The 21,332-nt window shown below is 36.0% G+C and overlaps 1 protein-coding gene and 1 long non-coding RNA gene across 5 annotated transcripts; both read right to left on the bottom strand.

Moving 5' to 3' along the window:
* Positions 1–2,257: 2,257 nt before the first annotated feature.
* LOC111804857 (ubiquitin-like domain-containing protein CIP73) lies at positions 2,258–10,261 on the bottom strand. 4 transcript variants are annotated; one of them, XM_087128432.1, is made up of 17 exons: positions 10,101–10,261; positions 9,169–9,294; positions 8,884–9,001; positions 8,214–8,291; positions 7,328–7,431; positions 7,160–7,234; positions 6,896–7,057; positions 6,446–6,515; positions 6,175–6,356; positions 5,775–5,939; positions 5,574–5,645; positions 5,357–5,486; positions 5,038–5,271; positions 4,852–4,980; positions 3,198–3,532; positions 2,929–3,009; positions 2,258–2,500 (listed from the first exon to the last, which is right to left on the bottom strand). In XM_087128432.1, exons 2-17 carry the CDS (start codon positions 9,289–9,291, stop codon positions 2,492–2,494), a joined length of 2,067 nt encoding a protein of 688 aa, XP_086984558.1. In that variant the 5' UTR covers positions 9,292–9,294; positions 10,101–10,261; the 3' UTR covers positions 2,258–2,491. The 4 variants fall into 4 exon arrangements, with proteins under 4 accessions (XP_086984558.1, XP_023545428.2, XP_023545427.2 ...); XM_023689660.2 differs by adding an exon at positions 9,936–9,964 and having other exon boundaries at positions 4,852–5,271; positions 10,101–10,223; XM_023689659.2 differs by having other exon boundaries at positions 4,852–5,271.
* Positions 10,262–12,726: 2,465 nt separating this feature from the next.
* Positions 12,727–13,618, bottom strand: LOC111804856 (uncharacterized). The gene is made up of 2 exons (XR_002816583.2): positions 13,414–13,618; positions 12,727–13,224 (listed from the first exon to the last, which is right to left on the bottom strand). It is a non-coding gene; the product is annotated as an uncharacterized LOC111804856 (long non-coding RNA).
* Positions 13,619–21,332: the final 7,714 nt, after the last annotated feature.

Raw genomic sequence — 21,332 nt, 5'->3', positions numbered from 1 at the left:
TCGAGCGATGTGTTGTTGGCACTCAAGGGGGGCGGATTGTGAGATCTTACATTGATGGGAGAGGGGAACAGTCTTATAAGAATGTGGAAACTTCTACCTAACAAACGTGTTTCTAAACCGTGAAATTAACGACTATACGTAATATTTGAGTCGTTACATGGTAACTCGAGAGGAAAATTGAACCTTACTCCACTAATCTATGACCTAATTTTCACCCAAAGCTCTAATGAGCTTGTACTCGAAGAGTGGTATCCTTCAAGAATAATATTGCATCAGTAATTTTTATAATTTAGTCAATATAAACCTTTTTTTTTTCGGTGGAAAATTCAACCCTCGATCTTTAAACTGGTAATTAATAATTTTTTTCGTGAGAAATTTTAACTCAAAATTATAAATTTATAATGATTTAGGGACCAAAAACTAAATTTATATTTTACTATTAAAAAAAATAATAATAAAAAACTTTTAAAAAGTAACCCATCACTTTAATAAAATTAAAGTAGATATTAAATATATTAAATATAAATAAAATTATTAAATTGAAAGGTCAAATATTCATAAATTTTGATTCTGTTCACACTACCATTTTGTCATTATATGGCCACGCAACACAATCACTAACCTCAAATTTTATTTTATTATATTTATTATTATTATTATTTTAATTTATTTTTATTTTTGCATGTTCGAGTCTTATTTATTTATTTTTTTCTCAAGCTCCCAAAAAAGGGACAAAATTGCCTAATAAGCCAAAGAACAATTTGTGGGCTTCCCAAAAAAGTTCGAACTATATTAGTTAATTAATAATAATATTATTGTATGATTTCTTTTTTAAATTATTAGTTAAGTCGGTCGGATTTAAATTAACAAAACATTATAGAAAAATGCCGAGTAAAATAGATATCAGTGACTTCTCATATAACCCGATGACTTAAACAATCCGAACTACCCAACCCAAACCATATGAGCCGGTGCACATAAACTCCTCACACAACGAGTGAAGAAAAAAATGTGTAGATAGCCTATGATCAAAATGGTGCTACCCAACGGAGCCTAAAAAGGTAGGATCTGAAGGTTCAATCTATCAAAGCATACAAGGATTGACATTGACAGAAAGAGGCAAAGTCGAGAAAGCAAGAGTATACGGTACGAGATTTGGTAGTGATCTACGTTCATTGTTCTATGTTCGGGGTCTGATAGTTCCCCCAATATTATAAGTAGCAATCACATGGAATGAGTTAAATAAGCAGGAAGACAAGAGATAGGGACGTTTAGAAAGGCATTGATGATTAAAAGAATCTAAATCCACAGCCACATGGAGCATATGAATGGGCTACAAAACCAGAACAAAGCTTAAAGGGAATACCAGGATTCCTGCCTTGGCTTGGAGGAGGATGCCAACCCCAACAAATCCTTTTCTATGGACAAACCAACCTTGGAAAGATGCCTTATTTTGTTGCATCTCTAATCCAACAATGGCCAACTTTTTATAGGGTAATGCCAACAAAGTAGAGCCCCACCAAACAAGTGGCGGACCCTATTGGAACCTAAGACAGCTAAGTTTAACGTGGAAAGCTAGATCTATTTTCCAAATCAAGACGCTACAAGGATCTTTCGATTATGATCATGTTCACGGGACGGCAAGAACAGGGAAGCCTTCCCTATCTCCATCTCCGCCACTTATGACAAGAAGTTGGTACCTTCAAAACCTCAAATTTTCCAAAAACAAGACAAGAAATCTCAACAAATAGAACACAACTCATAGTATTATTTACGTCGCTCTTATTAACCATTGGGTCACAACCCGTGGTTTCGAACACGGAGGTAAACCTAATAAACACCGCCGAGCATCTAAGCATGTTAAACAAGTCACAAACAAAGAATTCATAATCTTCTGGCATTTAGAGTTCAAACCAAAACATATGTATACCCAGATGAGATCATGGATAGCAAAGGCAAAATGTAATAAATGATGCAATTCTATTGTGCAATTACTCTTTTACTCTTCCATATAGATATTGTTGCAACCTGAAAAGGCCAAATGCAAAGGGAAAAATGAGTGTTGGCGCACCACCATGCAATCTCAGAGTTCCAAGAAGCATTCAAATCAATGTAGAATCAGCTAAAAGCACAAACTTGAGTTTGATCTAATAGTTTTAAGGGCCATTCACATATATGGGATCACTGTAAATTCGAAAAATGCTTTCATTTTACTTCTTTTCCATTTTGGGTCCAGACGCTGGGCAAAGGGGTAAAATAGTAATGTCACACGATATCGTACAAGGTGATGGGGAGGGCGAGGCTAGGGGAGGGCGGGGAATTGCAAAGAAGAGAATGAAAAATAGTACACTTAATTCGCAGAGGCTGTGGCGCTCCTCGCAATTTGTGAAGGGAATTCCACAATTGATTCGGTTTTGTGATAACGTTCCCAGAAGTTCGAAGGTGCAACTTCAGATTAAGATCCCGGAATCTCTGGTCGCCTTTTCTTGGATCAATCTTTCTGCAATAAAGAAACGTAGAAAGGGATAACTCTGCTTAGCATTACTGGTATCATATTCAAAATCCATTCATTAATGTTCCATTGACTAGCAATGTAATAGCCCAAGCCCACCGCTAGCAGATATTGTCCTGTTTGCGCTTTCCCTTTCGGGCTTCCTAACGCATCCGTTAGGGAGAGGTTTCCACACCCTTATAAAGAATGCTCTGTTCCCCTCTCCAACCAATGTGGGATCTTACAAGCAATTCTATCATAGACACAACAGTCGAACACTACATAAAAGCCCCACTTCAGTGAATCTATCTGTTCATACTTGCTTTTGCAAGTACAATAGACATAACATGCATTTAGAGTCAAATTAAAACAACATTATCTGGTGATATGCACGCGTGGAATGATTAAAGAAATCGATAATTTCACAGCAAGAGCACCTTTTGACGTTTGGTACTTGGAGCATCAGATTCAGCATCAGTACGTCTGCGTGACGTCTCAGCATCCCCATTTGATGAAGCCTGAAAAAACCCATTTTTTAAATCTTTGTGGTAAAAAAAAGTGCATATGAAGATGCAAGATGGAAATTCAAACATGTATCATTTTTAAGTTTGCATGGAATCATGATTTGCAACAGATAAAACCCCTTTTTGTTCTAAATTAGCAGAGCAATGAGAAGATCAGAAGCAATTTGATCAGAATCGATTACTTGTGCAGAAGAATCTGAGACATTCCGATTCTCGGAGGCATTTGCCTCTACTGAAGGCATATCTGGATCGTTGCCTCGTTGAGATGTGAATGGCATGATTTGGTGAAATATGTTGGACAAAAACATTCCCTCATCAGTAGTTCTTGGGTCTGATTCTTGTACATTTGAGACAGAACTTGATGCCACCATGGAATGATGAGCAGGAACAGAACCACTAATCTCCTGGAAACTGGCATCTTCAATGTTGATTTCACCACCGGGAAAGAGAGTCCGAAGAAACTGGACAACATTGCTAGGAACTTGTCGTTCGGATTCTAGGTTACCTTGGGCCCTAGCTGTAAAAAATATGTAGATGTCAATACCATGTGCATTAGATAAAACCTGCTGCTTTGATTGGTTGAAGGCCTAATATTGTGGAACATTATGAGTAGAATAATGAAGGGGAAGCATAAGAATATGAAGCAAAAAGGATAATAAACGACAAGATCAAAGAACACGTCAAAAGGATGCTGTTTTTCCATGCAGACATGGTTTCTTTCCTTCGATATAACCCAAAAAAAGGCACGAGATATGCATTCCACAAAAGAGCCTTAGCCTTCTTGACAGGGTAGCCCAGGAGAATAGAGCTAAGGTGAGCAGGCGACATCTCTTGGAAAAGCCAAAGAACAACCAAATGCACCATATATTTTACTCTTTACGGGCTAAAGAACAATGGAGGAAAAGGTGATTCTGTGATTCGACATTGGTCTTGCACATAATACACCACCTAGGGGATATGGCCAGATTCTGCTTTCTTTTTTGGAGATCAGCTTTGGTATTAATGGCGTTGTGAGCCAATTCCCACGGGAAAATTTTGATCTTCTTTGGGTATTTATCTCTCGAAATACCTCTAGCCAAAGATGTCACCAAACGATTGCTGTGATCACCCATATTGGCTAAAAGAGATTTTGTAGAAAAGTGACCAACAGGATTAAGACGCCACTTCCATGCATACTCCAGTTAGGAGAGGGTGATCGAGCCAAGACCATGCTAAGTTCAGCTCATTCTGAAGCCTCGCCACCTTTCAAATTTCACACAAGTTTAAGGTCCCAAAAGCTGAAATGATCGTGTTCCAAATCTCCTTCATAGAGGCTGTTTTCAGGTTAGAAAGGCTCTCTTGATCAGTAGGACAAAGGGGCTTGAAGGAGATCGAAAGAGTGGGAGATCGATTGTTAGAAAGTTGGGAGATCGAAAGTGTGGCTTGAAGGAGAATGAACCTACCCCCATTGGATGAGAATACGGATTCCCAAGCCAATAATCTTCCTTCAATTTTTTCAATGATCAGTGCCCAAAAAGAGATGGTTTTTGGAAAACCAAGTAAGAATAAAAAGCTATCAAAGGGGGACCTAAAAGAATTAACTCGGATGTCTAGCCCCTTAAACAGTAAGTTTACCAGTGACTATACAAACGTATACTCGAGTTGAAGGTTGTGGCACCTGATGATCCTAGCAATTATACAAAAGCTACAAGTAGTTACACAAAAGCTAGAGTTTTGCATGCAAATGGCAGCAGCATTAATAAGAACTACCAAAACCCAAACAGATGTATCAATGGATTGAAGAACAAGAAATTCACAGTTTCAATATTAAATAAACCTCAAGGATAATAACATTACCATCTCTCGCAGCCTCTTCTGCATTCAGCTGTTCCACAACAGATTCAAGAGTTGTATGCTGTTCATTCTGGAGGCCGGTAGATTGACGCGCTGATGAAGCTTGACTTCCTCGCTCGCCCCTTGCAATTCCTGAAGCAGGGTGAGGAAATCTTCCAAGAACAGGATAGTATAACCCAATTGAATTACCAGAAGAATTTGAAGATAAGCGGCTAAAGGGTCCGGGTAATGCTGCAACCATGGTCCTAAGTGGCACAATTCGCACTCCAGATTCTCCACCCACACTTGGGCCCTCTACAATCCTAGTGGTTGCTTGATTGGTGGGATTTTCACCCACATCTCTGCCTGCTTCTTGTTGCCCTGAAGGCTGCTGAGCTCCACTGCGTTCCTCTGGATTGCTATTTGGTGCCGTAGTTGGTGAACCTTGAAATTAGTGGAAGTAAATATGATTACTCAAGACATCCAACATACAAAGAATAGTTAAGAAAACGCTACATTTGCAAGTTACCTCTTCGAATTTGTATGTCAATACGCCTTGGAAGAAATCCAGAACCAAGACCATGTATTAGTGCAGGGCTAGGCTGCATGGCTCCCATGGGAACTGGACCTAAGCTTGGATTTTGTTGAAAGGGGAGAGGCTGTTTATAGAACTTATTATTAGCAGAAGAAGATATAAACTCGACCTTGACAAATAGTCAAACTCCAGCAAGGTTCGAAAAAACTACCTGAACCATTATAGGATTAGGACCAGTTTGGGAAATGAAAACTGCAGGTCCAGCATTAACAACAGCTTCGGACTGCACATCGAACATCAAATTGAAAACATGCACAGAAGGTTAAGTTACCATCCAGAAAATGAAACAGACAGAGAGAAATGAAGAAACCATTTAAATTAAAAGGAAAGCCATTATGAAAGAAAAACATACAGGATTTTGGCCCATTCGCAATGTCATCATAGTGCGACCAAGTTCGAGGAGATATGCACCTAGGTTATTAAATAGAACTCCGCTTCTCCAGGCAGAAGACTGAGTGTTCATCCTTGATGTAGGATCGGTAACATTCCTATGATTCTCCAGTTGTCTTCCGAGTTGCTACCAGCAAATAAGCATAAAACATTAAAAATATGTTAACTTCTTAATCGACATAAGGCTCATAAAACGAAATCTAGTTCCTTAAGAAAAGTAATATTGATCCATCTGCATTCACCAATTAGTTCACGAGTTGAAAGGAAACGTATGATAAATTAAGGACTAATCATCAAACCCTTGACAGAAGAAAGACCAAAAGTTTAAAGTAATTGTGAGTATTAGATGGTCTAGAACGCACGAGTAGGCACTCTGAGACTTCCCCTGTAAGCATCTGTCTAGTAGAAAACATGACTTCAGCCAACGATGCAGGAGTAGGGAAACTTTCATGGGTGGTGCTTGGACGAGTTGAGGAATTAGAGCTACTTTCCTCAGCTCCATGAGTATTAGCTTCTTGACCATTATTTCCTCCAACTCTGCCTGCTAACCATTTCATGATAAACAAATATTTATTACACACTAGGAGACTTGCCATACGATGACAAAATTTTGTCTAATGGAACTGAACATACCGATATTTTCAAAATCACGCCTCATATTAGTGAGGTAGTGAGACAAAGTTGCCAAAGAATCAGGAATTACCTGCAAACACCAAGAATTACTACCATTCGTTTCAACCAGATGAATTTCCGAAAGAGAAAAACCAACTCATGAAGGGAAGAAATAAAGTATAAGTAGTCTATGCTTGCTTGTTTTCAAAGGCTCGTTCTGTTTTTAAAAGTCGAAATGCTAATAGGAGTTCAAAAAAAAAAAAACAGCCAATATAGTATCACTGCTCATCTATCCTTTTACTTGGTAAATTAAGGGTAAACCTTGAAAACAAGATTTTCATTAATAGAATCACATAAAGCACAAACAATAATCAGAGAATCCTAGATATATTGACTTTTTTTAAAATACATAACGTAAATATTAAGCTGAAAAAAGACTCGAGTTCCTAAGAATTCCAAGTCTTAACTTACAGGAGGAGGAAACGATCCTAACGAAGGGATCGATGGATGTCCAGATGTGCCATGAAACCTATCAGATAGTGGCCTTGAGCCATTGTCACCAGATTGATGCTGGTTCAAATCTATCATCCCAGCTGCAATCACCCGCTCTCCAGATCTTTGTTGGTCAATTTCCTTCAGTCACAACTCATTTTAGCACGATAGAATTGTGCACACAATGACACAAGATGAACCGACACAAATAGAGGAAACTAGAGTTCAGAAATGAAAGTTTACCCTGACGACATCCATCACTTCACTGCCGGTTACAGAAGTTGAAAGTCCAATTGAACTTAGAACGGCGGAAACAATCTGTGCAGAAAAAACATAGTGTTTAGTTACACACCCTAAAACAGACTACACCAAGAACCTGAAAGCACTTCATCCTCCAAGTCATAGACTGACCCTGTTGATTTCCGGGGGTACACCATCCCCTTGAACAGGCATACTAAAAGTTTCAATCACCACACCAGGAGCCACCCGACTCGTACTCGAATTTGGATCAGTCTCTGCAAACAATTTTCAGTAATAAAAATTTAGTCGACGCAGCAATGGTAGACATGATTTAAGCGGAGAAGCAAAATATGAAATTCCATTATTTCATCTGAATTTATCTGGCTGCAATATGATACCCAAATATGATTAAAATTGTTGCGAACGGTACATGGTAGAGCAACACTAAAAAATTAGGAAATAGGATGTCCCTACTACCCTCGTTTTCTGATTGAAAGTTCGCAGGTCTTATCCACAAATCAAGAAGAAAACTTTGTATCGATCTATGAAAAGTAGAGATACAGGGGGATACAACCGAAAGAGCATACAAAAAGGTATACCAAGTAGAAGCCGAAGGCTTGGGCTACAATTTCCCCCGATCTCAAAATTCATCGTTGAAAATTCTTTAGTTCCATCCAAACAAAATATTTCAAAGAATGACTTTAGACTACATTGGTCCATAAGGTAGTTGCCTCGGTCTTTAAATTATGTTGTATGCTGATTCGAGGACACGGCCATAGGTGTTTCTTTTCCATAGTAAGCTAATTCCTACCGTTCTTTTCTTCTTTCCTTCCACATCACTTCCGGATATTAACACTCATTTTTTTCTAGCATTAGTGATAATGCTGAGATTTCATACTTGGCATCCCTTGCAACTTAAGAATTATGCGGTTATGCCTAGATATATGCCTTATGAAGGTAGCAGAATTTACTTTCAAGGCTTTATAAAAAAAAAGGACTGAAGGCAACCTTGAGAAATACTTATATAAGAGTACTGATGCATGAAAACAAACTGAACCTGGCCGATTGGACAAAGTCTCTGATGGTGGAAGAGGCTGCCTGACAACCAAATGCAAGGTGTGACCGTCTTCAACATCTAACTCCCATTAAAGAATAACGAGCATATATTTCCAACTAAAAGATCATGTGATCACAAGATACATAATACTGAATGATTTGCAGTAAGCATGAAAATCCACACTACACAAGTTTTTTTTTTTTTTTTTTTTTAATGAATGACCGAGTTTTCATTGAAAATAAATGAAAGAATACATGGGCAGGCAAAGAAGGAAACCCAGGAAGGCAAGCTACAAAAGGGGCCTCAATCACGAGAAATAAGACCTAACGGATAATTACAAGGTAACAGAAACCCATAAAAACACATGATCTAACTTGGGACAAAACCTCACTTGAAGATCTCTCGGGCGGTTGAAAAATTATATTGTTCCTCTCACCATAAAGACCCACAAAATTCTATTGTTCCTCTCACAAGAAGATTAATCCAAAACCACATATACAACACAAGCAACGTCCAAGCATCCTATATAACGTCACCAAAAAAGAAAAAAGGATGAACTTAGTTCCTTTGTTTATCAGAGATTCATGATACTTGTGAGCTTAGTACTTCAAGGGTATCAATCAATGTTCGGTGAAAAATAAAGAAATATAGTAAAATTATATAAGGATACGATAGGCAGACAAGAGCTGATCATCCTTCAGAACTTTTCCTCGACATATAAGACGTTGTTGTTCTGACAACACACCAGTTACAGAAGCAATTTGTTCTTTCAAAGCAGGGACTGGCATCTATACAAGTTCACAAAAATTAATGCAATAGAGTATTTCGAAGTAATAACGCTTCATTGAAGCTACAAAACTTGAATAAAATTTAAGTACACATTTAACTAATCAGATTTCTAACAAAGCGTCATCTTGAGTTGATTGATGATCCAAGAGAAAGTGAAGATATTAACCTGTTTATCCACTCTGAGAGTATAGGTTTGAGAATCTAAAGTTTTTAACTTAATCTCAATAGTGGTTTCAGACCCATCAGCCTCACCACAGCTGGTAGTTTCGTCGATAAAATTGCTTCCCATACTCTGAAAATCAAAGAAAAAGGAGTAAGAAACTCTCACCTTATTCCTTAAAACTAACAAAATGAGCCAAAAGCTTGCAATGCTTGACATTTAGTGGCATGATTGTACCCAACACCTTAATTGCTATCCCTGACTAGAGGAATTAAGCAAGCAAACTGTATTGAACTTATTGAGGACATGCATGAAGCATATACACATGGTCGAAAATTTTAACTAAGGACTTAACTACAATCATCTTTTTGGTGTAAAACGTGAAATTAACTTCTTGGACAACATAAGTGAGAAACTCTTTCAATATCCATCATCCAATGAAAACGATCAAACATTGAAACCAAACAAGAAATCATATGAAATTGGGGAAACGAAAACGCAATCAAATCCATAAGATAATTCAGTATCTCCACATGAACTGTCTAAGAATCAAAACCCAGAAGAGGAAAATGAAATCAAGCCAATCCCAGAATCAAAACAACAAGATCAAGAATCCAGATTCCAGATTCACCGCAGCAAGAATACAGAAAACTGATGATGACCCAAAATTCATACTGGGAAAAAGAAGAAACACAAAAAAAAGAAACCCTGATGAGCGAAAATATGGATGAATCAGATGAACACAGAGTGAAAACAGGGATAATAATCAATACCCTTGTGAAGAAACGAAGCACAGTGACGCCTGAACAGGAAAAAGGGTATGTAGAGAGAGAAAGAGATGATTAAGAGAGAGGATTTTGGTGGTTCCTCTGTGGAGGGGGCGGAGAAAGAAAAGAACTTTAAAGCAATAAAAGGGAAAAAGGTTGGAGAAATCTTACAGTGACGGTGGTGGGTGGTGGCGGTGGTGGTGGTGGTGGTAATTCTGAAGGGGCGGTGAGACCCTGTGAGGGAGAGAGGAGGGAAGATGGGGCGGCCCTCGAGAGCTTTGTACTAGCTGAATTTTACAGCTAGTGACTGAATTTTTCACGGCTTGCAAAAGAAACTGATTTTCTTTTTTTTTTACCTTCCGGTGCAAATTAGGGTAATTTTTTTTTTTTAAATTAAATTTATAAACAATATTCTCATATTAAAAAAAATTTAATCCATATTTTCAAAAATTAAGATCACACTAATATCTTAAAAATTAGGTTAGATTTTTTTCGATTTGAATTGAGTTGAATTTTTAGATAACCGATGATTCGGGTCTGTTCACGAGTTGACACAGTGTTTATTCTTAGACTGAGAATCATTATTTAAAATTTTAAAATAAATAAATTTGTTAAGAACTTAAAAAATAATTTTTAAAAATAAAAGTTATAAGCTAAAAAGTTATCAGCCGAATTTATTTATTGGTTTATTTGCGACCTTTTATGGTATAAAGAAAGGATTCGATTTGTTCATTAATAATTTAGAGCGAAGACATTTGTTACAACCCGTTGCCAAATAGAGACTAAAGTTAATTGTATCTTCTCGGTTCAACCTCATCTTTTGTCCGTGATATAATACTTTTGATAATGAAATTAATAAATAAATAATTTTTTTATCATATTGGGCATCTTTCAATTTCATTGAATTGGGCCGTAAATTTAGATCTTACTATCTTACTCGTTGGTTGGAACGAGAACTAAATAAAATCTTCAAAAATTCACAAATTTTAAAAAATAAAATTAAAATAGGAACAAAATGAGGCGAACACGATCCAGTTTCTTATGGAAAATCACTTACTTTATCCTAATAAAAATAAACGAGAGGCGAGGATGGAGAAAGCTTTCTCATCCCGCCTCACTTTGTGGATATCTCCAACTACAAAGAGGAACGGGCCGTGTTGAAATCTATAAACTTTGGATTTGGTACTTATAAAATCTATTTCACATGATTCAAGTAACTAAATCGTAATCTAGCAACATTGAACAATTAGGATTAAAAGTTACAAGATGTTAATTAGGTTGCACGTTCAAATCTAGATTCTAGATCTGGCACTTGATGGCCCCGACATTTCCTGCATCAAAATTGCTTCTAGTAAAACACGTCTCGTGAGATCCCACATCGGTTGGAGAGGAGAACAAAGCATTTTTTACAAGGATGTGGAAACTTATCCCTAGCAAACTCGTTTTAAAAACCTGGAGAAAAAACCCAAAGATAACAACTAGCGTGGCCTTGGGCTGTTATATGTTTAACCATGGAGTTCTTATGATTGAGCCACAAAAAAAAAAAAAACATTTTTGGTATAGATAGTAACTTTCACGAGATATCATAGTTGACAATGAGTGAAGTGTCACAATCGCACTTTTGATGGTAGCAGACTTGCGATTGTGCGACACTCACTTTCCAACGACAAGTGAACTAAGCCAATTCGTTCTTGCGTCGCCTACGGCCAAGCGACGTATGCTCGAGCCTCTGGCCTCAGTTTTAAGAGAAGGTTTAAGAAAACGAGGGCAGAGAAAGATTTTTGAAAGAGACGTTATATAAGCAAACAAGAGAGAAATAACAACAGCTCACAATATATAACCTTGGGTAGGGAAAAGTTGACAACTAGTCGTATCTCCCTATAGTACATTCTGAGGCATTTCATATCTGACAGACCTAGACATGATATTTATGAAACGTTATACTTCCTACAAATACAAAAGTAAAACACTAGAATATAAAAAGACATAAAGGGTGGGGTTTGTCATGGGCATGGGTCATGTGTAACACGCCTTGGACGAGCATGACCGTGACTTGAAGTATACGTCTCCTCAATTGATACTCATCTCGAACAACATAACTTTTTTGTTTAAGAAAAAAATAATTTTTTCCATATATATATATTAAATTAAAGTAAATATTATTTATAAAAAGTTGGAATGAAAATTAAAATTATTTAAGATATTAAATTTTAGATTTAAAAAAAAATATATATTGCATCGAGAATATACTAAAAAAATTAAAGAAAATAATATAAAAATAACAACAAAAAAAAACCCCAAAAATGTTGCGGCTTTTCCGTATAGGCATCTCTACATGCTTCAATCTGTCCTCCATTTACAGTATTTATTTATTAATAAAAGTTTAATCTAAATAAATTAAATTATTTTTCCCACTTTCCATATAAAAAAATTCCAAGAGGTTATTTATGTGAAAAACAGAATAAATAAATAATTTTTTAATTTTTTAATATAAATAGTTACCGGAGATTTTTCAACCATTTTTTAACCATAATTTCAGATTTTCAGATCACTTTCATTCAGATGTAGTCTTAATTCATTCGTTTCGTATGCTCTTCTTTTACACAGATGTGATAAAAGTAGTCATATTTTACGGATATTATTAATAAATTATTAAAATTTAAAATACTATTATAATATTAAAAGTTTTAAAAATAAAAATGACAAAATCAAAACAATACAAAACTAAGAATAATAATGAGTTGACTGTGGTCAAAGAACATAAAAATGGCCAGACAAAAGAATATTTGCTCATGACTTAACATTTCAAAAATCTTGTTTCATTAAAAAAAAGAAAAAAAAAAGAATTTTCTCCTCAATTTTCCAACCCGTTCAAACTAATCTACACCGATCCCTAATTCAACTGGTGAGACGAGTTAAAGCTGAATCTAATAAAGCTACGCAATGTGGCTGTTACGATCCTTCTTAATCTTATAAAACCGTCAGCTCCTCAAATAAGGTCTCTTAAACTAGTTAGTGTTCCTACCTTCTTTGATGACAACAGAATTAACAATGCTCGGTTTCTATTTACAGCTCGAGTCGCCCTCTCGAACCCTAAGAAGAAAGGTGGTGGGAAAGGACTAATGGTGTCTCAATTTATGGCTTCTTGGTCCATGATAATCCTCTTGCATGCCTGGTAGCCATTGAGAATGTGGTTTTCTTGAGGCCTTGCTTGGGGCTTTCTTCATCTTCATCAACAAATCTCCACCACTTTTCTTATACTCTTTGCTCATCCCTTTCTCCAACAACCTAATCCCTTTAAAAAAAATTCCTTTTTTAATCGTCTTACAACATAAAAATATTGTCTTTTTCACTTAAGAACACTCATTTGCTCGTTTCGTAATGATTTTGAACATGACAAAAGTGATTTTAACCATTTTAGAACGTAAAATGTGTTTTAAAAGAAGACCCAGATGATAAAATTAGTCGAGGAATTAATTGGTACCTTGAGCTTGGGAGACGATGAGGAAAAGAAGAAGAACCGCCATTGAAGAGAGCTTCATTTGGACTGTATGAAGAAAGCTTGAGGTTTGGTGCAACAATGGCGATGAGAATGGAGGAAAAAGATCTGAACTTTCAGGCTTTGATTTGATAAAATATCTGAACTTTTTGAACAAGCATTTGTTGATTCGTGTGTGTGTGTATATATATAAAAGAGAGAAAAAAGAATGGGAATTTCAAGCTACTTTATTTCTGGTTTGTTTTGTCTGTTTTGTGAAGATGGGGAACACCGAAAAGACCAATCATTTTATATTGGAATAATATATATAGAATCTCGACTTAGTTGGAATGGAGAACAAAACATTTTTTATAAGAGTGTGAAAACCTTTCCCGAACAGATAGACGCGATTTAAGATCGTGAGGTTGACGACAATGCATAACGGGCCAAATTAGACAATATCTCCTGGTCGTGAGCTTGGACGGCTACTGCACTAGGTGACAGGAGCTCGATATAAGCTGTTATTGTTTCATAAGCAAATGTGGCAACCTGGTGGTACAGTGAGCTCTCTCTCTTGATAGACAGGAATCACCTAGCCTAGTATTAGACTCGACTAGCCTTGGACATATTGCTTTGAATAGTGTAGTTTTCGGGAATTGCCTTATCTATAATATATACCAATTAATAGAATTCAATATTTTAGTATATTTTTCTTTAAATAAACTTTTTTTTTCGTTCGAGCATGACAAAATTTTTTAATATTTAGATACAAATATAACTCGAGTGAACATTTTTTTAATGAAATAAAATTAATTTTGATATTGAAATTAAAAATTTAGGGTATCAATCCATACCCACACGAGGGGACAACTTGATATGTTATGTACCCATTATATGTATATATGTTTGAGGAGAATGAGTTGGCTTTTGGTTTGGAACTTTCCTTTTTTTGATTGACTAATCACAAATTTTGGTGATTGATGTAATTCAATATTGTTCTATCAAAATTACCCTTCTTTTGAAAGAAAAAACCCTAGAAATCCTTTAAAATTTTGGATCTTTTTTTAATCGAGATTCTGAATTTTCATATCGACTGTAGAGGGGAACGAAACATTCCTTATAAGGGTGTGGAAAACTCTCTCTAATAGACGTATTTTAAAATCGTGAGACTAACGACGATACGTACGGGGCAAAGCAGACAATATTCCTTAGTGGTAAGATTGAGTTGTTACAAATGGTATCAAGCTAGACATCGAGTGGTGAGCCAACAAGGGGGTGGATTGTGAGATCCCACATCGATTGGAGAGGGAAATGAAACATTTCTTATAAGGGTGTGGAAAACTCTCCCTAACAGACGCGTTTTAAAGCATGAGACTGACGGTGATACGTAACGGACCAAAACAGATAATATCTACTAGTGGTGAAATTGAACTGATACAAATACCACATCATTGGAACAAGATTGATTCTGAAAATCTGAATTTATGGTTAATAAAGGGTTAAAAAAAAGTTGATAGTTACCGAAGTTAAGAGTGTTTGACTGATAAAACGTGCTAAAAAAATATGTGGGTAGTCTTCAGATTTCAGGAACGTCAAGCGTCGAACCTATATTCAAAGTCTTAAACACGAAGACGTAATTGTCATCGAATATATGAATTTAATTAATTTGTTTATTAGGAAGGTTAGAATCATTTTTTTTTATTTTTTAATTTCCACTTAGAAATGCTTTGTAATGTCAAATTTAGTAAGTACATAAGGTACAAGAACATTGAGACAAACTTACATTAAAAAATGCAACCCATGATAAAATAGTATATATGGTCATAAAACATGTTTTCCTTTAACACATTTAAGTTCCTTAGGTCTTGTTTTGATGTCTATTCAAATTTTATGGTCATAACACATTTAAGTTCCTTATGGTCATAGTGAAATGAATCGAGTTAATTAGGATTAAACGTTTATTGTTTTTCAATTTTTGAAAAATATAAGCGGTTTGTGACACCGGATCAAGGAAGAGGTAAATGAATGAACTGAGACCATATCCAAATGAAAGCGACCCTGAAGATATGATGACTAACAAAGTCTTAAAGTAAATAAATAAGAACTTTATAGTTAAACGTGTTTTTCTGAGTAATATATACTAGAATGACTCGTGTTGATATGTGAAGATGATCATCACTCTTAGAAGCGATTGTTAGATGAACACGACTCTCCACAATGGTATGATATTGTCTATTTTGAGCATAAGCTCTCGTGACTTTGCTTTGAGCTTCCCCAAAAGACCTCCCACCAATGGAGAGGGTATTTTTTATTATAAACTCATAATCCTTCCCTAAATTAGTCGATGTGCGACTTTCATCATCCAACAGCGATGAGTAAGTAATGTGACCGTATTTTGTAATTAATTATCTTTTAAATGGAACATTTTTTATTTTAAAAGAAAATTATCGTAAGTTGATGTCGGAAAATAGAGGTAGACATCGATCGCCTGTTTAATGGAATTGGTTTTCATTGTCGTCTTGTCGTCCCACCCAATTACGTGCGTCATGACGTCATAATTAATCCACGTAATTTTTTTTTTTGGCTAAATTAATAGAAATATTAAGAAATTATTATTAATATTAATTTTTTTAAAGTCATTACTAAATACTAATAAATATCGAATTTTAACGCCAAAATTTTAGAGATTATTACATGAAACAATCGACGCCGCCAGAAGCATCTCCTTAATCTTGCTGCTGAATGGGGGAAGAAGAAGCAGAGTTCCGCGAAGTTGATCGATGTTCTTGGCGGTAACTGCTTTCCTTCCTTCCCGTATTTGATACAACAATCATCGTTCTTTCTTGTTCCGATTATCGTTCGTAATTCGTCCTTTTGATGTTCTGTTGTTAAAAAGAATCTCTGTTGTATGTTGAGGTTGAATTGTATTGTGATTCGGAAATGTATGGTTTACGATTGAAATTAGGTTGTTGTTCGGAGAGGATTATGTCGAATGCGATTCCGTGTTTGGTTATTAGGAATTTGTTTGTTTAATTTGTAAATGTAACTCACTTCGAACTTTTTCATTAGGTCGAATTTGAAGTTGCTATTATTCTTCTTTTCGTTGCTATCAGGATTTAGGTATTGAACAGGATTTAGGCATTGGGATGTCTGCCATATTTATCTTCTTACATTATATGAAATTTTGATCTGGATGAAGTGGAAAATTTGCAGTCCAGCCATTTGTAGGTTTGGTTTCAAGTGTAGGAGATGAAATAAGCCATACTCTAGAAGAATCATCTTTTTAGTATCTCAAAGTTACTTCTGGAATTAAGGAATATGTAACTGCCCAAGTCCACCGCGAGCCGATATTATCTTTTTTGGGTTTTCCCTTTTGAGATTTTTCTCAAGGTTTTTAAAACGCATCTGCTAGGGAAAGGTTTTCACACCCTTATAAAGAATGCTTCGTTCCCCTCCTCAACCGATGTGAGGTCTCACAATCTAAAGATTCCACGTCCATTGGAGAGAGGAACGAGTGCCAACGAGGACACTAGACCCCGAAGGATGGTGGATTGTGAGATCCCAAATCGATTGGGGAGGAGAACGAGCATTATTTATAAGGGTGTGGAAACCTCTCCCCTCCGAAAAGGAAAGCCCAAAGAGGACAATATCGGCTAGCGGTGGGCTTGGGCTATTACAAAATACCTTGAAGTTAAGCATGGAGAAACCGAGTTGTTTCATTATCGGTTTGATATTTCCTTTTTCATTTTTTTCTTCTTTGTATTCCATTCACTTTTAAGCTTTCCTACTCTGCTTCATCTTTTAAGTGTTAAGTTGATGTCACCAATTACACCTTGTCTAGTTAAAGGAAGGAGTACAGTATTATAGCCTTTTCTCTCCTCAAAGGGACAATTCTCGACAGCTTCTGATATTTCTTCAACCGAAGTGGTTTCTTATGCCTTGTTGAAACTACCATTCAAATGCACGAAGATTTTAGGTAGATATTTTGATGCAGTTCATAGGATTCTTCGTGGAGGAAAATAAGTCTTATTATAATGTTACATAAGTAGCCTTGGTATTGGATGTATAGCCTTTTCATTTCCTTGGAAATGTGAATATGGGGCTGATATCTTAACTGTAGCTATATACTATTGCAGTTTAGTATGGCTGTGGAGTATTTCAAATCTGTTGAAGGTGGTCTTTTAGTGGATGAAAGCTGTGGCATGTCGAGGATTGTTGGGAGGGAGTCCCATGTGGCTAATTAAGGGGATGATCATGAGTTTATAAGTAAGGAATACATCTCCGTTGGTAGGAGGTCTTTTGGGAAAACCAAAAGTAAACCATGAGAGTTAATGCTCAAAGTGGACAATATCATATTAGAGTCATTCCCTTAACTTAGTCATGTCAATAGAATTCTCAAGTGTCGAACAAAGAAGTTGCTAACTCCGAAGGTGTAGTCAAAAGTGACTCAAGTGTCGAATAAATTGTGTACTTTGTTTGAGGACTCCAAAGAAATGAGTCGAGCCTCGATTAAGGGGAGGTTGTTCGAGGGCTACATAGGCCTCAGGGGAGGCTCTATGATGTACTTTGTTCGAGAGGAGGATTGTTGGGAGGGAGTCCCACATTGGCTAATTTAGGGGATGATCATGGGTTTATAAGCAAGCAATGCATCTCCATTAATACAAGGCCTTTTGAGAAAACCAAAAGTAAAGCAATGAGAGCTAATGCTCAAAGTGTACAATATCATACCATTGTGGAGGTTCGTGATTCCTAACATAATATTATTCAATAGAATCTTCGAGTGTCGAACAAAGAAGTTGCTAACCTCGAAGATGTAGTCAAAAGTGACTCAAGTGTTGAACAAAGGGTGTACTCTGTTCGATGACTCCAAAGAAAGGAGTCGAGTCTCAATTAAGGGGAGGCTGTTCGAGGACTACATAGGCCTCATGGGAGGCTCTATGGTGTACTTTATAGTTTGTTCGAGATGAGGATTGTTGGGAGGGAGTCCCACATTGGCTAATTAAGGGGATGATCATGGGTTCATAAGTAAAAATACATCTTCATTGGTAGGATACCTTTTGGGAAAACCAAAAGCAAAGCCACGAGAGCTAATGCTCAAAGTGGACAATATCATACCATCGTGGAGGTCGTGATTCTTAACATGTCAATGGGTTGTTTCCAGAAAAATTGCAAAATCCGGGTCTTTTTCAGGTGTAATTGCATGTGATTTTTCTGAGCATATGCTCCTCAATTGCTATGATTTCACTAAGAAAGATGCTACTCTTTTGAACAGGTAATTCTAGTTTATGACTTTATTATCTCTTAATTAATTCCTTAGAACTGCAATCACTATTATACTCTGCTGGCCTGTGTATTAAGTCCTGTTCACTTGCAAGAAAGAAAGACTATCCTAGAAAAAATATGCAGTAATCTTGCTGTTGGAGGGCAGATATCTGTAGGCTTCCCTTTTCATCAGGATGGATGGATGCCCTTCAAGCTGGTGCAGAATTAGCTTGTTGGCCATCTCCTTCCATTGCTGTAAGCATTTTGGTCTTTAGGATCATACTTTGTCGCTTGATGTCCTACCAGCAATAATCCGCTTAATTCAACCAGATTACAGAATATCAATGTTGAGTCATTGAATTCATCCCATTATTTTCACTATAGAAATTCTCCTCTCAACCAGCATGTGTGATTGTAAGCATTCAAAGTTTTTCTCTCCATGCTTCCTATAATTCTTCTTGGTAGCTTGTTTAATTTAGGATAGTCAAACAGTACGACGAAGAAGGAGGATCCTAGAAGACCTCCTCCCATGATCTCCTAGATACCGATTCTTATATTACAAACGTAATAGCCCAAATCCACTACTAGCAGATATTGTCATCTTTCGATTTTTCCTTTCAGACTTCCCCTCAAGGTTTTTAAAATGCGTCTGCTAGGAATAGGAAGAAGTTTCCACACCCTTATAAAAAAAATGTTTTGTTCTCCTCCCCAACCAATGTGGGATCTCACAACAAACAATCCCGAATTCTGTCATAATCCATCAATTGTTCAACTGCCATTTGATCCCGAAACAAACATGTAGAATTGCTGCTTACCGTCTTATAATAAACAATTGCATTTTAACGGCGACCAGTGAATAGTGGTAAGTTTCTCTCTATAGATAATATGCATATAAGGTTCTAGGTTCCTCTAATTCTATAGGATGCAATGGTTTGATATTTTCTTGATCATCAAGATGGACTTCTGAGCATTATAAATTTGTGTACTGTCGCATGCTTTTTCAGAACTATGGCTACTTTAACATAGGAAGATGTGAGATCCAACATCGGTTGGAGAGAAAAACGAAGCATTCTTTTCTAAACTATGATTAATAAGATGTAATTATTGAAATTTTTTATTGTTTAATTAAATATGCAAATGTAATTATAAAAATAAAAAAGCTATGGAAAGTCTTAATTCAGTGAATTTAGTGTGTTTTTTTAATATAAAAATTACAGGCAGTGACATGGTAATATTTAATTGTATATTAATTATAAAAAAAAAAAGAAAAAAGAAAAAGGAAAGAGAAATTGGGAATTCAGAATTCAGACTGACAGATAGAGTCCAATCCCCACGTGCGGCACCCACGCACTTTCACATCTCACCTCCTCCCTCTTTGACTTTTGACCAACTTTTTTTCTTTTTCTTTTTTCTTTTTTTACTTTTTCTCAAATTTTTTTATTATTTAGTCTCTCTCGAATCTATGCATGTAACAACTTGAGGCCACCGGCGATACTAAATACTATCCGCTTTGATTCGTTAGGTATCGCAGCTAGCCTTATAATTTTAAAACGCGTATACTAGAGAGATGTTTTACACTCTTCTAAGAAATGTTTCGTAATCCTGTTCAATTGAGATGAAGATCGACTATTAGAATGATGCAATGAAAACCCATATAGATTAAATTACAAACTCGCTCAATTAACATCAAATTATACAAATATAACCCATAAATTAAAAATAAATGATTAGGGAACCACAAGTAGATCTCTTGCACGTGACCTAGCTTTATGCAAATTGCCTTTCTGCTTTATTTTTTGGTCACGGCACGTGGGGTTGGCCACTCCTTTTATTACATTTATTAACTTATTAATTTTTCTGTGTAATTTTCTTTCTTTTAAAAAAAATATATGATTTGAAGATCATGTTTGCACGTGTGGGCTACAATTTTAATTGGTCGGTTTAAAAAGACCATCAATTTACTGTTACCAACCGAAAGAAAAAAATTATTTTTTAAATAAGAAAAAGAGTTCGACCACTTTTTTTTTTTTTTTTTTTTTTTTTTTTTTTTTTTTTTTTTTTACAACTTAGCCCTTACGAAACAAATTTATTTTATTTTAAAACAAAAAACAATCATTTTCAAACGAAATCTAAACCTTCCAATTTAATTTTGTATTATATAAATTAATCCATGGTTTCGGGAGGAAGATGACGGTAACAGCTCCAGCCGTCAATCTCATGTTTTTTAAACGTATCTACTAAGGAGATGTTTCTACACTCTTACAAAGAATGCTTTGGCCTAATTATGTACGTCTCATACCTCTTACGACATGGTCATGTTACCAACTCCTCGCTTCTTAAGATTGAAGACTATCCCCATATATCCAACACGAATTTTTCCAAACTTGTCCTCGCTCACATACAGAGAAATTCATAAGAGGTCACCCAACATAGAATTACTCTATAATTAAGCCACAAAAAACAAAGGTGCATCTTATTAGTATATATAGTAACTTTCATTTCCTTTAAACATTTCATGATCATCCTATTCTCAAGATCACTCTCATTCGAATGCGGTCTCAGTTCATTCATATAACCCTCTTATACTCAGGTGTCATAGATGTACTCTTCCTTTATCGAGCGTCACAAGTTACCGGTGTGTCACGAACTCACAAAATTAATAT

This window comes from Cucurbita pepo, chromosome 11 (genome assembly GCF_057944985.1).
Source record: "Cucurbita pepo subsp. pepo isolate OVF chromosome 11, ASM5794498v1, whole genome shotgun sequence".
NCBI lineage: Eukaryota > Viridiplantae > Streptophyta > Magnoliopsida > Cucurbitales > Cucurbitaceae > Cucurbita > Cucurbita pepo.
Note: the sequence above shows the minus strand (reverse complement) of the source record. Positions and strands in the feature narration are given on the sequence as shown.

Bases quoted from the DNA above. Each gene is read 5' to 3' on its own strand.
- LOC111804857 (XM_023689659.2), bottom strand. From the start codon at position 9,291: ATGGGAAGCAATTTTATCGACGAAACTACCAGCTGTGGTGAGGCTGAT. The intron at 8,292-8,883 runs GTATCCTTATAT...AATGGGAGTTAG, and splicing joins TCAGCTCTTGTCTGCCTATC to ATGTTGAAGACGGTCACACC. The intron at 5,646-5,774 runs GTATGTTTTTCT...TTCGATGTGCAG, and splicing joins TGCGAATGGGCCAAAATCCT to TCCGAAGCTGTTGTTAATGC.